Source organism: Erigeron canadensis, chromosome 6 (assembly GCF_010389155.1).
Source record: "Erigeron canadensis isolate Cc75 chromosome 6, C_canadensis_v1, whole genome shotgun sequence".
Classification (NCBI taxonomy): Eukaryota; Viridiplantae; Streptophyta; class Magnoliopsida; order Asterales; family Asteraceae; genus Erigeron; species Erigeron canadensis.
The window spans coordinates 42,173,526-42,190,236 of NC_057766.1; the positions used below are offsets into that span (position 1 = coordinate 42,173,526).

At 34.8% G+C, this 16,711-nt stretch overlaps 1 protein-coding gene across 1 annotated transcript; it reads right to left on the reverse strand.

The window, feature by feature from the left end:
• Window positions 1-1,833: 1,833 nt before the first annotated feature.
• Window positions 1,834-4,210, reverse strand: LOC122605707 (LOB domain-containing protein 15). Its single transcript, XM_043778665.1, has 3 exons — window positions 4,152-4,210; window positions 3,228-3,531; window positions 1,834-2,441 (listed from the first exon to the last, which is right to left on the reverse strand). Exons 1-3 carry the CDS (start codon window positions 4,163-4,165, stop codon window positions 2,013-2,015), a joined length of 747 nt encoding a protein of 248 aa, XP_043634600.1. The 5' UTR covers window positions 4,166-4,210; the 3' UTR covers window positions 1,834-2,012.
• Window positions 4,211-16,711: the final 12,501 nt, after the last annotated feature.

The window sequence follows — 16,711 nt, forward strand, 5'->3', positions numbered from 1 at the left end:
ATAACAATTACGTACAGTTAAAATTAAGCTTCATGATTTTCCCACACACTAAGACTAAACCATTTATCTTAATCTTTGATAGTAGTGAGGTCAATTTTAGCGATTGATTGGGGGAAAGAACGTAAAAAAATAATGAATTTTAACAAGTTATATATATACTACTAAATATATACAGTATTACTTTAGATTGCACATGATCAAATTCAATTTTTTTGAAGTAGAATACACTCTTCTTCATAGTTCATGGAACCAAAAGAATACTAATAAATGTTGTTATCAAGACGAGGTCGATAATGATGCCATGCCAACCTCAACACACCTCTTTTTTAATTTATATACTGCCCCCTTTCAATTCCATTTCCTTGTCCTCATTAGTATATCTATATATGTATATATGATTAACTCGATCGTCCAATCATCAAGTCGATCAGATCGATCACTAATCCAGTTTCATTATCACTAGCTAAAAACATATATATTAATATATGTTTGACATGAATTAATTCCTTAATATAGCAACCTGATTAGCAAGCAAGCTAGCTAGCTTCCCACTTTTTATTGTCTACGGATTGCCGTATGTAGCTAGGCTAGCTGCCTTTGATCAGTTGCAATTAAGAGGCATTATCGGTCAATATTAGGTGCATCATGTTTTCATTACGATCGATCTTCCTTTTCTTTTTCTTGTCATTATGAGTCAATCTATCATTCTCTAGCTTATAATTATTCGAAAGAATTGAAGCAGTTATGATATTGTGGTAATTAATGATATGCAATTAGTCCTAATAAAGAAATCAATGAAACCACTTGAATATAGACAAGCAATTGATGCCGCCATTTCAAGCAACCATGACCTTTAACCAAATTGTCACATCTCAAAGCTTATTCCAAAAGGGAGAACACCTTAAATAATATATATATATATATATATATATATATATGCATATGCAAACATATCGAATATATATGATGTATCACTATCTTGCTTAGGGTTTTCTGAAAGAGATGAGACAAAGGGTCTAATGAAGACAAAACAGAAGATAGGATAGAGAAGATAATTAAAAACAAGTTATCATATTACTCTCTCTCTTTTTTTTTTTCTTTTTTTTTTTTAAGAATATCAATTGAACAATAATTGAAAATCAAGATTGTGCCATTGATGATTTGAGTTGAAGTGTACACGTTATGTTATGCAATGACATAACGAGACAGGACCTGCCGGTGCAGTTGCTAGTCCAAAATTAATTGTATAGCTAGTTAATTAACAAAGACCTTTAATTTAACATTTTATCGACCTAGGGGTGTTTCACTAAACTTGCTATGTGGGGCCCCGGGAGAGTTATTCCATGATCTCGAGTTCGAGCCTTGGTAAGTTCTCCTTGAAGGTATTTTCCAATAAAGGAGGTGGTATGGTGAGAAAGACTATTTAAGATTCGCTTAGTGCGAGACTCTTTCGTTGTGCGATTAGCACACATCATACGCGTCTGAAATAAAATTCACTTGTAAAAAAAAATAAAATTCATTAGAGTAAACATATTAAAAGTTTAAATTAATTATATATAAATCTAAAAATAGTTACGTTTAATCTATAATATTTTTATGAAAAAGACAAAACAAAAAATAAAAAATTATGTTCGATCATCAAACTCCTTTGATAATTCCTTAACTCACAGCTATGCATTTCTACCACTTGTACAACTTGCTGATCAGGGTGCATATATATTGAACGCACGTAAAAAAATACTACATTATTATTAAAGAAAGTACGTATATACTGTATTAAATTAATGTTAAGGAATATAAGATATAATAGTTAACAATGTTGATATACACAGAAGTCAGGTTTAATATATGATACATCATCTCATAGTCTGCCATAAATATATGATAGTTAAATATAATCAACATCATCTAGTATTAATTGATTAATTATTCATAGTGAATCATCCTCATATATTTAAAATAAAATAATGAAGAAAAATTAAGCATTGATCAAAAGTTATATATCTATATTATTAACCGAAATAAGAGACATTGTCATTGGTAATGGTAGTGTAATCTGTGGACGTGGTGGATGGTGAGTTGTACATGGTAGTAGAGGAAGAGGCAGATGGCTGTGGCGGCGGCGGCGGCGGCGGTGGAGGTGGCGGTAGAGGAGTACTTGGTGGAGGCAGTAGTGGTGGTGCTGATACCACAACGCCGCCAGTAGAAAACAAAGCTAAATGATGATTTGAAGGAATGATATGATGATGGTCATGACTAGTACTATACTTGTATCTTAAGATCTCAGCTCTTACCGCGTTTAATTCGGTCTGTAGAGACTGTACTTGATGTTGTAAAGCTGAAATCGCACCCATGCATCCATAAACGGGGTCCCTTAGCCTTACATTCGCTTCGTAAACAAGACTATTTGCTGCGTCGGCTCTTTGATTCTCCGGTACTTCCTAAAATGTGATTACATCCGTCATAATAACATATATATACTATGAGCAAAAACATTCAAAACTAAACCATAAACACATTAATCATACTACGATTTTATCATGCATCAAGAAACTACATAGCTAGCTACTAGTCTTGGTGGAAAATTGATAAATCATTATCAAACTTAGAAATATATAGAGTAAGATCGATATAAGAACCAGCTAGCCAGACACATTTAACCATAAGTTAAAAAGATAATAAGATCTTTATAATCATGAAATTACCATCAGTAGTAGTAGTAGGTTTTCTAGCTAATTATATATATCATCACAATATCATGTTTTGAAGAAAGCTAGGAAAAAACATGTGACTCATCAATCGAAATGATTAGATCTTCTTGGTCATCAAAAAACTATTACGACGACTAGCTTGAGACAAAACCATAACTACTTTTTATATATTTCTAAAAAGGTGTAACTAATTAACTATAGCCTTATAATAAGGCAAAAGAATACATTAGTATATATGTACTTAATTAACAGTTTCATCAACTTAAACATCCCTTTGATTAATTACACCATATCGTAGCTAGATCCAGCTTATTAGTTAAGCAAGAGGTTAATTTATGAACAAAATTCAGAACCTATAGAGATTATCTTGAGATAGTAACCACTTTGAGTAATTCAATCTAGCTAGATAAAATTAATCGATCAGGTTTTAAGTATAAAAGAAGCTTAATTGTATGATATCATAGCTAGCTAGTATGATTGAACAGATGTATTATAAATATATACGTACGGTCGTACCATGAGCAACTTAGAGACATTGCTAGCACCAAAAACTTTGTGAACAGAAGCAAACTTTTGAGGTTCATGAGGGGAGAAATAAGGGGAAAAGGGGCATTCTTGAGCGCATCTACGGCGTAACAGTTTACAGGCGGCACAAGGTGTGATGGTGTTTAGGGCTGTTCCACCTGGAAGCCCCCCTAACATATGATGATGGTGTCTACTCCTGCTTATTCCGGTCGATTGATGATGATGATGGTGATGAATTGTTGATGATGCATCTATGTCTCTCTTTATCTTCTTCCCTATCTCTTCAAATCTCTCCCTTCAAATATTAATTATATATGTTACATACAGTAATCAACAAATTAAAATTAAAACCATGATAACAAGAAATATGTATACGTACATAATTAAACTTCCACCCATACATACACATATATATTTTTTAAATTTGAAACTCTTTTGTAGCTAGATCATTGCCCACAAGCTAGCTAGCTAGTTTCAAGATGGAATAATTAACATGTTTGGCCTTATAGCTAGCTAGCTTGTTTTCGATAACCCAAGTTTTTATGACATTTTTTTTCTTAATTAAAAATGATCGTATCTTTCATAAAGTTCTGATAAGCAAGCTTAATAAACCCCTACCTAGCTACTACCTGCTTATATTACAGGGTTTATTAATTTCTACTAAAATAAGTAGATCGATAAACAGTACGTAGTTTTAAAAGAGCTAATGTTTGTTAATATGTTTATCGGCATAAAGAACCCAACGGAAGGTTGATTTTCAGAAAGATAAATACTAAAACACAAAAAAAACTAAGCTTATCGAAATTAAACATAATTCATTTTGAAAATTAGCTAGACACACACACACACATATATATACATATATATATACACATATATATATATATTTAGAGAGAGAGAGAGAGAGAGAGAGACCTTTCTCTGGACATTCAGGCATACTATCTGAAGATGTAGCTAGAGATCGAGAGATAGCAAGGGAGAGAAAGATTATGAAGAGGAGAAAGCAATAAAAGATATACTAGTTTAATTTTGAAGAGGGTGGGTTTAAAGGGGGTGCTTAAAAGGCAAGAAAACTTACAAATAAAATATATATATATAAAAAAAAAGGGTAAATACTATTGGGTGTCAATAACTATAGTTTTGTTTTTTTAATTCGAAAGGCAAAAAAAAAAAAAAGATAAAAAGGGTAAATATTGGGTGTCTAAAACTATATAGTTAAAAGCTAAAAATAACTAAAATATGTAAAGTACTAGCTGCAAGCTGTTATAAATAGATACAAATAAATATTGATGATGCATGTATAGTACGAATGATCTGATCACATTGGTCAGTCGAACGTAAATAGTAGGAGTAGTATGTATCATTCAACTGGATCTCTGCAATTGAACATAGCTACAGCCTGTGTGTTATCGAGAAGCATCATGGATCTTTCATCAATATACGGTCGTCACTGATCATAAGACTGGTTAATTTTTAGTTTGTTCAGTACACAGAGAGAAACAGACAAACACTATGATATCAATAAGGTGACAAGCTACTGTCCAAATCAGTACAAGCTGGCTCTCTCTCTCTCTATCTCTAACACACACACACTCTCTCTCGTTTGTTGCTCACGTGTGGATTGGTGTTTAATAATTAACTACTTTTTAAACATTATAATAATCTTTTAATTTTAATTGAATACGGGGAAGAAAAATGGGGAAAAAGTATAAGCTAAGTTTAACCTTTTGAAAATTAGACCGGACTATATTAGAGGAAATTTACATTTATCATAGTAATACTAAAAGATTTATAAATTAGGTAATTCTAACAAAGAGTATGTTACTTTCTCATCAGCATTCAAATTTCCTTTTTCTTTTCATTTGACTATCTTGAGAATTGCTTTCTTTAACCAAGAGGAATGAAAGGATATGAGTATTGAGTCACATGAGAATACCTTGTCTCGAGTATAGAATCTGTCTACTTTAACACATGTCATCTTTTAAAATTTTATATATTGATTATTAATATTAATATATGTGATTACTTTCAAAAACAACTAATGCTACGACTTGTAATAACCAAAACACAATATTTGCAAATTGGGTTTTAATTAGGTTAAAATTGACTAGTCTAACATTGACCGTAATGATCCACATCTATCATCGATCACATGAAAAAGATTGATCATCATCAACCACTCAACAACGATACTAGCTAGCTAGCTAGCTAGTAATTAAAGATTAAATTAAAAACTATATAGATATATATCCTACAATAACATACATTACTTTCCGTAACACTCTATAACCCCCATATAATATCCGATAAAAAATCAAACACCACCCGAGCTCACCGCGCCATGGGCATAGTGCTTAACATAGGTGGTCGGCATGGTGTATGTACGTGAGGACCATATAAGACTGCCGCATCAGCCAATTACGTACATTCTACATGTTTGTTGAATCGGTGGGGTGAAACTTGATATGCTATCTATATGTTAATTAAATGAACAGCTTTAATAAAATCTTGATCATCAGAGGTTGAAATTTTTGGTGAGTTAAAAGACCCGAGACTTACTTTTTTGGGTAAAAAGTGAGAATGAATAAACATGATCATAAGCTGAATCCCTCGTGTTAGTTTCTTGTCAACTTCAAGAATAACACTTTCTTTATTTAATAATAATGAGTATACTTTTTTGGATCCAACCAAAATCAAATACTCCGTGCGGATTCCGCTATCATTTTCTACATCAAGGTATCCTTTTCATTTATAAAATTGAGTAATGTCTAATCCATATATATATATATATATTTATCAGTAGTAATCATTTTATTTTGTACCAAATGTGATCATAGCAGAGTAATGAAATATTTCAAGTTCTTTGTAATCAAAGTATATAAAAACAAATTACAAGATATTGATCTTGTAAAATATACGAGTAACAAATTATTAAAGCAAAAGTTGTACTGCGTGTCAATCGACTACATGGTTTAAGTATATATATCCACTCCCAATATAAAGAAGTAATCAAACCATTATGCTTTAAGTTTCCGAAACAAGAATTATATTTATCCCTAGATTCTTAACTGTACTTTGGGGGTTTCTGGTCATAGCTTCTTGCTATGTCAGGCTTTCTTTTAGTACGATATAAACTTGCCGTTAAAAAAAAAAAGAGAATTATATTACCCGGGATGGATAACGATGACCATTAAATTTTAAATGTTTAATTTTGCCATTACTTTTCGTTTTTGAAACGGCATACAAGTATCTAGCTAGCAAAAACCCGAGGCAATATATTAGCTTAATATTGCGGCGTTTATTTTTATTCACGGGCCTAACGGGTTGAGTCTAATTTTATCTACTTACACTACGTAGTACGTCCTCTCTGTTCTCTCGGCCTTTTGTTATTGAAGGTTAATTACACCGTTTCGATGATTCCATAAGCTCCAAAATGACAAATTTGAATATTCAAGACATATATGATGATCCAAACATTAATCTGTTTAATTACGGCCTTCGTAATATGATACATGTGATTCGGCTAGATGGATTACCATTTAACCAATCAAGTTTAATTAGATTGTGCAGTATAGTACGTAGAACGTTTAATCTCCACCATTTAGCAATAACTGTTGTCCCATGTTCACGACCACCACGATATAATGTGTGTGTTAATTAGTTTCTTAGGCTTAGTAACACAACCGACATCCTGTAGAACTTTAGTCAACCCACTAAAGTCAATGTTGACTCTGATAGCTAGGAAGACGCACACTGCACATTGGTAGAGATCGAATAATATATTTGCTAGCTATATATGTGTTGATGCTATATATTTCGCCTAACTTCAAAAATATATACTTTAATAGTAATTATGGACCGACGGGTGTAACTTTCTGTAAAAAAAAGTAGGTGAACATTTATAATTTGCATCATGATCAATATTTGATTACACTACTTGTTTGGCATGAACTAAAAATAATACATACGTATAGTACTAAACATGAAAATAAATAGAAGTTATTGAGGAAGATGTATGCATTATCAAAGTGGTTCAAAGGGTGATGTGGAGGGAAAGCAAAGAAAAATGCTTCCATTTTCAATTGAATTGGTGGTGGCTTTCATTGTAAATAGCTTTAAAATGGTTGAATATTTTCTAAAAAATATTCAAAGCTTCTGATGATTGTTGAAGTTACCTTTCATGATTTATACACACCACATCACACCACACATTAGATGGGTTTTTGTGGCTTTGTAAGTAAAATTGCCGGTAAAATGCCAATCACAATAAAAGTTAACTACAAATAAAATAAAATATAATATACAGTAATATATATACACATTTAGTAATTAACATAATAAATAATACTCCAATATAATATAGAGTATAATGTAAGAATTAAATAGCAAATTTTAATACTGTAATGTAGATGTAATAAAGTTCCTTAAAATGAAAGGAAATGACAGCACACAATGGGCTTCTTGTTTGACCCGTATCTTAAGGCAAATACGTCGCCCCTTTGTTTTTTCTTTCCCAATTGAAGTACGTCAATCATATCATTATTCAAATAAGTAATAACAAAAACAAAATTTAATCAATGTGTTATAACATCCCTCTTTTCTTTTTTTACCCCCTAAAGGTATATCCCTTCTAGTTTTTAGTCTTGATATACTACATTATCTTGTATGTATACATCTGATCAAAATTTTACATCTTTTATTACGATTTTGTGAACCGGATACAATTCTCACCTTTGTTATAACATCTCTTATTTGAATCACATGGTAAAGTAGGTAATTCTTGTCTTTATATCTGGTAGTCTTTGCTAAATATGAATAAGTAGCTTATTTTATATATCAAAGGATTACCAGTTAAAGTTTTATTGCAAGTTGCAACAACATATATACCATAAGACTAGAAAACGTAAGAACGCACATGAAGAAGGAAAAAGAAGCGGGCCTATTAATAGATATTGTGGGCTGGGCTAAGTAATAGGCTTATATATAGTGGTTTGAATATGTCATATGTAACGGATTAATTTGACTGACCGCAAAAGGTGTGGGCCGAATTTTATCATTACATTTATAGAAACCAAAAAAAAAAATGTAGTTGTGGAAGCTTTTGAGAAAAGATAAACTCCGGTTAGATAGTTTTACCAAACGTGTCCCACTATAGACCAATTGTATATATTAAATTGTGTTTTGTTAATCAAGAGATGAAGTTTCTTTTGGATCTAAATAGTTCATGAGTACATAACACAGATGTTGGGAAATTAACGACAATGGTGGTGGCCAAATGGTAAAAGGTTGGTCTCTCTCTAATGATGATATTATTTGGATGTTTCAAGTTCAAAATCTATGAGTATATTCCCTTGTGGCCACGGAGACTCCGGGTTACCCGTGACGAGTGCCTAAAAAAAGTGTAGTTCGAACCCTTTTCCTTTTCTGTCATTTTTATGAGGATTATTTACTGAAATGGTACATGAACTATTCACAATATTATAAGTTGTATACCTAAATTACTCTCATCATATCCTAACTTATCAATTCTCCACTCAAACGATACCTGAACCTGATCGACGTTAGTTTGGCTGTTAAGTTGGGGCATGACTACCCCAACTTATGTAATTATAGGTAGGTAATTAGTAATACGATGCATAGTCCCGGTACCATTTATGTAATTAACCATTATTATTATTTTTATTATTATTATTATTATTATTATTTAATTTTATTTTATAAAAGAATACTTTATTTTAATAAAAAAAATTATTGTAAATATTTAATTTCATGTAAAACATTGATAAATGTACTTGAAGTCTTGAATGGATACCACCACATAAAGTTGATTAAATCCAATTTGAGCTAATTCAAACCTTACATGGTAATTGTACATGTATTAATGCAATATAAGAAATTAAGATATTTTTTCCGGTTTACCCTTTTAAAAAAGAAAACTGAAAGTAAAAAAAAATAAAAAATTTATAAAAATAAAAACTTTGTACTAAAAATGATCTTTTATAAAATAAAGTATTATTTTATTAAAAATTTTTTTATAAATAATAGTATGTTTTTTTTTATAAAACTCGAATTTATTGCTAGAAATTAATAAATATGAAAATACACAATTAAAATCATCATGGATCTAAAATTTGATATATTAATAGTTTTTAATAAAATTAAAGAATTCTTTTATAAAATAAAAGTAGATATTTACAAAATATATCAACAAACTTTTTAAAATTATTTATTCCTAAATAATAGTTTATGTAATAAAAGAAAAACAATAACAACCATGATAATAATAATAATGGTTAATTACATAAATGGTACATAGACTATGCACTATATTACTGATTACCTACTTATAGTTTAAAATTTATGGTAGTCATACCCCAAATTAACGGCCAAACTAACGCCCGTCAGGTTCAGGTATCGTCAGAGTGGAGATTTGATAAGTTGGGGTATGACGAGAGTAATTTTAAAGTCTTAGGTATGAAACAGTAATATGATACATAGTCCATGTACTATTTCAGTAAATAACCCTATTTATGATTTAATCTACATCCAAGTATAAGATAGTCACGAATTCAAAGTTATAACTGGTAGGGTTCAATCCTCATCCCATGCAAAGATTGAAGAACCTTTTATAACATTTAGGTAGAAACTAGAAGCAGCATCTCTACTTAGGTAGGGGTAAGGTTTGCATACATCTCAACCTCTCCTATATACCGTCGAGATATTGGGGCTCAAAACCCGCAGAAGATTGCACTGAGCAGTTTCTTTCTTTTTTTAAGTCTAAATTACCAACTCGATGATATTAGTATCATAACGTACATCTGTTTGTACAATGGATTAGGTTAAAGGATTTAGAAGTGTTTGATGGGTTGGACGGCGATTCCCTGTTGGTAGGAGTCTTCCTCCCTTGTACGCCGGTTTAGTTATGTTTAGATCTCTTAGGGTTTTGCCCGTGGATCGTGTATGTGTTTTAGGGTTTTTCCCGTAGTAGGCATTATGATAATGATTAGGGTTTTCCCCCTTTTATAGCTGCTTTTTCGTGGAGAATAAGTCTCCCACGCGTCTTTTATCTTTGGTAACGATCTCCTTTATTTAAGGAAGTGATATGATCGTATCTTTTCCTGTTTATCTTCTTTTCCCCAGGCTATGTGATATCTTGGGTGACCTTTAAGCCTACCTAGGGTGAGGCTTTATTCTGGGTGACGGTGGGTACACCATCAAGCCCCCCAAACTAATAATATGATATGCCAAGATCATGTTGTTAGTCTTAGCCGAAGATGTAATGCTAGCCATCCTTCCCCCTATTTATGGGGGGTTCGTGACTTATTCCCCAAGTAGGGTTTTTCGGGCCGTGTATATCACTTCTAAGAATAAGGGATTTGATTTGATCTTCTTTCCTAAGATATAGGATTCTTGATAAATGCAAATCTTTTCCTTGTTTATCGAGAGTGAAACGTACCCTTCAAGCATACCCTGCGTGTTTGCATCTGGGAGTCCGCTATCTTTCAGAAGGCTGTTGAGAGGGACGATTTCGTACGAAAACGAATCTTGAATGGCCCTTCTTGCAAATTGTCGATAGTGCGTCCCGTATCCCTATATGAGGTAAGCAATTGGATTCGGGGTTTTGTTTTTCACTTTTGTTGATAGATTCCATAAATAAATAAATGAAGTGGGGTTATCGGAAAAAGAGGAGTGTTTTCTGCAAGCATGGCCGGATAAAGACTATTGGCCAGAAGTTTAAGCTCGGTGCTAGGTCGTATGTGGAAATGATAAAAATTCGCCGATTGGAGTCGGATCTGGAAATCTTGAAGCGGCGTTCTGAAGGTTGTGGCACGTCCGCTGGTTTTGCCTCTGTTTCTTCCAACGATTGCTCCTCCGATGTTCAAAATTTGAAGCGAGCTCTAGATATTAAAGATATCCAGCTGCAGATCACTCGAGATGGGATGGTGAATAGAGAAAATCAGCTGTAGCTTCTTCGTTCCGATCTATCAGCTCTGCAGGTGAAGTATAAGAAGGTAATGACGGAAGTAATTCCTTTTGTACACCACTTGACCAAGGTGAATCCGCTTTCCGAGAAGTCTCTTGTCGACCAAGCTGCTTGTGAAGATTTTGATATTTATAAAATATGTCCGGATTCGTCGGTTGGGTCATAGTCATGTTTTCGGATTCTTCATCCGATTTTTAGGTTTTGTACTCGGATTCTTCATCCGGTTTTTGGTTTTTTTTTTTTTTTGTACCCGGATTCTTCATCCGGTGTTTAGTGGTATACTCGGATTCTTCATCCGGTTTTTATCTGGGTGTTTTATTACCCCGTTTCATAATATTAGCTGTTGGAGCTGTCATCTTTTGCCTTGGTTGTTGTTGGATTCCTATCACCATATATGCCAATGTACTGTCTTGACGACTTCATCAATGTCTTTCCTTAGTTGTATACATGAGCTTGTATCGTACCCTATATCATTGTGGGAGTTACAATATTTGCCTTTTTCCTCTTTCACTCATATTCACTTTTTTCAGGATTTTGTTGTATGCACTTGCTTTTTCGGCAGTTAGGCATATGCTTTGATAAAGTCATAGAAGTATGATTTTGCCATTGCCTTGTTTAGCGTTTTTGGGCATGCGTTATAGTCATGACTTTATTATAATATGCTTTGCCTTTTTTGGCTTTTCGAAATTATGTGTGTGAGGTTGCGATCCTTCTTCACCATGAATCATAATTTTTGTACACTGGAGGGTTTGTAACCCGTCCTTGTATTAGTCCGGTAGGCGTCTCCACCATTCTTTAATAGTGTACTTTAATAGGATCTTTTGGAAGAGTTGGAGATCTTCTCTCCTTTTCTCTTGTTCAACAATAGATTATTTATTTGCACATAAGAATTGAAGATCTTCTCTCCTTTTCTCTTTTTATTTATGCATATACATATATATTAGATATATATATATATATATATTTGTTTAACAATAAAACTTACGCAGATTTGTTGTGTTCCATATCCTGTTGACGGGGTTGCCATCTGTCGTTGAAAGCTTGTACGCACCATTTCCGATGACTTTATCGACTTTGTATGGTCCTTCCCACGTTGGCCCTATTTTCCCCAGGTATTCTACCTGGCTTGCGTTGTTGAGCCTGGGGACGTAATTACCGACTTTGAAGCTGTCTGGGTGAACTTTTTTGTTGTAATATTTCTCAATTCTTTGCTTATACGCAGCCTCTCTTATTGAAGCAATTTCCCTTGTTTCCTCTAAGAGGTCGAGGTTTATACGCATTTCTGTGTTATTGTCTTCTTCATTAACGTTTGTCGTTCGACATGTGGAGACTTGTATTTCCGCAGGTAAGATTGCTTCTGATCCAAACGCTAGGGAGAATGGGGTTTCCCCATTGCTTTGCTTGGGTGTTGTACGATGTGCCCAGAGTACCAATGGTAATTCATCCACCCAGCCACTATGGCTACGTCCCAGCCTTTTTTCCATGCCATTCACAATCTGTTTGTTGATTGCTTCTACTTGTCCATTCCCTTGTGGGTGATATACTGATGTGAAGGATTGCTTTATGTTTAGCCTTTGACACATTTCTGTGAATGTACCCTCCGCAAATTGTTTTCCATTATCTGAGATTATCATTTGTGGTAACCCAAATCGGTATATTATATATTCCCAGACGAAATTCTCAATTGTTTTTCCATTTATTGTTGCCACAGGTTTTGCTTTCACCCATTTTGTGAAATAATCAATAGCCACAATTAGAAACTTTACCTTTCCTGGTGCTTTTGGTGGTGGCCCTGATATGTCTCAATTTATACATGTTTCCCTCATACGATTTGGACGTTTTAGACACGTTTGATAGCCGTTTATACATGTTTTGTGGTGCTTTATGGTATTTGCTAGTGATTTCAGGTCTAAAGCAAGTTTATTGCTCACAAATGGTAGAAAACGACTTAAGAAAGGTCCATATGCACTAACGGATGAGTATTGGTGAAGAACGAAGCTGAAACGGCAACTCCAGGCAAGACTAGCTGCGCGAGCTAGTGTCCTAGCGGCGCTAGTCAGAAAACACAACCCGGTAGCGGCGCTAGATTGAGTCCTAGCGGCGCTAGTTTGCTGTTCATTGATCAGAATTGCTCATAAACACTCCTAGCGACGCGAGGAAAGTTCCTAGCGGCGCGAGATCGATCTGACATCACCATTTTCTCTCTCTTGGGGTATAAATACCATCCACTATTCCACCCAAACCCTAGTCTTGGACACTTTAGCTCACACACTTATACTTCAGCCGTTTTTCAAAGTTTTCCAAGGGTTTTCATCACTCCAACATCATTGGAAGATTTAAAGATTGAATTTGGCTCTTGTTTAGTGATTGTAGCTAGATTGTAACCTCGATTTGGATTATTACTTCATATTTGGTACATTATGTCTTCCTTCTTATTTCAATCTTTAGCTTTTAACATTATGAGTAGCTAAATCTTTATACATCTATGAAGATGAAGTGAAACAATTAGTCATGGTTGCATAGTATTTTGAATTCAAGTTGGTTTTACTTAACATTTTGTCAAGATCTTAATGAAGTGATTTCTTCTACTTAAATTTGTGTTCTTGGTAGTATTTGTGTTCTTCGATAGTTGTACTAGTTGAATGCAAGTATTATTTTAGTTGTTTGTCTATGAATAACTTTTGATAGGTCATGGTATGATAGTAAAGAATACAAGTTTAATAGAAATTACTTTGTTAAGTGGATTTAACGGTTGGTGGTACCATGTTTCTTTCACAAAGATAAAATTGTTATTTAAATAATCAAACGAACTAGTTAGTTCAAGGAATTGCAATAGGGTTGGTGGTACCACTTGTTGCAAGAAATTGAGTTGATTAGGTGATTGAGTTGATTTTACAAACGTAGTGCACCCGTTTGTGTTTTTGACTTGTCACGATTATTATCACCAACAATATTGAACTTTGAGCTTAAACCATATGCAACCTAGACTTTTTGTGGAGCGGATTCGACATAGATGGCTTTTTAACTATTGTTTACAGTAAAACCATTTTCGATTAATTCTTCGGAATTACTAATTTGTTTTAACTTCCACAAACTAACTTTTCTAAACGCAAAGTGACAATTCGGTCACAAACCAACCTTTCTCTTGATTTACATTTTTACAACCTTAAGTACAACATTCAGTCCTTGTGTTCGATCCTGGTCTTACCAATTAACTATATTACATACGAACGTGTACACTGCCCGTAAGTGTGTGGTAGTCGTAAGCGGTAGATCTTGTTATAAATTATTAAACTCGATTTCACACATCAAGTTTTTGGCGCCACTGCCGAGGATTGATTTTACGTACTTGTGGTTGAGATTCTGTGAATCGATCCTTTTTCGTGCTTAGCACGGGAAAGTTACTTGCTTTGATTTATTTTTAGTTTTCTTCATTGTACCTCAGGTGCTATTAAGGTTTTCGTTTGTTGTGTTGTGATCGCAGATTATTTTCAGGTAGTGGATGAGCACTCGAGCTTCTGGGAAACCGTTAGTGAAGGCCACATCTAACCCTGACAAACTCAAAAAGCGCACCAAGCCACAAACATCACAACTGTCATCATCCGCACCCATTTACATAGACACCACTCCTAGACCCAAACCCGACCACATACTTCACGAGACTTTATTACGAGTCGGGAAGTACCGAGTGGGGTTACTATTCCGAAAAAGAAGAACCGACTTCCGATAAAACACCTACTCCACCTGAATCACCGAAGCCGGACATCAACATGGCCGGACAACAAAATAATCCACCCGATCTTTTTAACACCAAAATCGAGGACCTACCTCGAACCATACCAACCTCTCGCCAATCCGCCATTGTTAGCCCCAAAATTGATACTTTCACCATGAAAGGCAACCACTTGCAAATGGTTAAGGATTTGTGTTTTGATGGAAGAAACAAAAGGGATCCTCATGAGCATCTCGACAAGTTTGAGATGATTTGCAACTTGTTCAACTATGGGGAGAACCAAGCTAACAATGTCAAGATGAAGTTTTTTCCTATGTCTCTAGCGGGGGAAGCTCATAAATGGTTAAAGGGGTTAGCGCCTAATAGTTTGACTACATGGGAGGCGGTTAGAGAAGCTTTGATTGAAAGGTTCTTTCCGGCAAATCGGGAAAGAGAACTTAGGCTTATAATCCGTTCTTTTAGGCAAGATGAGGATGAGTCCATAGTTGAAGCTTGGTTGAGAATGAAGGATCTTTTGTGGGAATGCCCCGGGCATGGGGTGAGTGATACCGAGATTGTTGGTATATTTTTGGATGGAAAGAATATGGAAAGTTATGAGAAGATGGTCATGACTTGTGGGGGTAGTACTACTTATAAGACTCCTAGTGAGATTTGGAAGATGTTTGAGGATATGGCTAAGGTTCAAGTTTCTAGGTCTCCTAGTAGGGATCGTATGGATAGAAGGACACGTAGAGTAGTAGCCTGGGTTGATGAGGGAGAGACATCCGAGGTGGTTAGTGAGATTAGAGCGCTCTCAAAGCACATGGATGAAAGGTTTTCCATGGTGGAAAACAATTTTGGAGGATTAGAGCGTGATGTTAAGATCATGGCCGGGGGGTGTGTTCATTGTGGTGGACCACATAATGCCGATGAATGTGATCAAATGGTTAGAGAAGATGTGAATTATGTGCACAACCAAAGATCCGGTCAATATCAACCGCTCTTCCAACGTGGTGGCAACTACCAAGGCCGTCACCAAGGTAACTCTTCAAACTCTTCTAATTCTTTTTCTAACAATCGTGGTAGCAACTTTTAATGTAGGTGGCAAAAGGATGACAACCAAGGTCCACCTCAACAACAACAACCACCATCACCACCAAAGAATGGTGAGAATGGGGAGGAAACCCCATCTCTTGCGGCCATGATGGCCAAGTTCTTGGATAAGCAAGAGAAAAGGGAGGAAGCTCAAGAGAAAAGAAATGCTTCAATGGAGAATTATTCCAAGCTTTTGAATGATAAGATTGGGGGTTTGCATATAAAGATCGATGAGAGCAACCGGAACAACCATGCTTTGATATCTAACTTGGAAACGAGGTTAGATAGGATGGGGAACTCTCAAAGGCAGCCGGGTACACTTCCAAGTAATACCCAACAAAACCCAAATCAAGGCAAGGAGTGTCATGGAGACATGGGGATGACAAGTACAAAGGACCCCAACACCGGAACGAGACCGTAAATGCAATAACTACACGGTCCGGTAAGGTAATCACTCCTCCTAAGGATAACTCTTTTGTTTCTAATGTTTCTCCTAGTACAGGAAATTTTGATGAAGAGTTCGATGATGAAGTTGAAATGGAGTCACCGCCGGTGGTGACTACTTCGGTTCCTAAAGCCACACCAATCAAGGAACCCGAAGTCAAGCCATAGAAGCCAAAGGTTCCCTTTCCTCAACGCTTGAGGAAGGAAAAGCTTCAAGAGCAATACAACAAGTTCTTTGAT

Coding starts and splice junctions, on each gene's coding strand:
- LOC122605707 (XM_043778665.1), bottom strand. Junction 2,442..3,227: donor ATGTCTCTAAGTTGCTCATG/GTACGACCGTAC, acceptor ATCACATTTTAG/GAAGTACCGGAGAATCAAAG.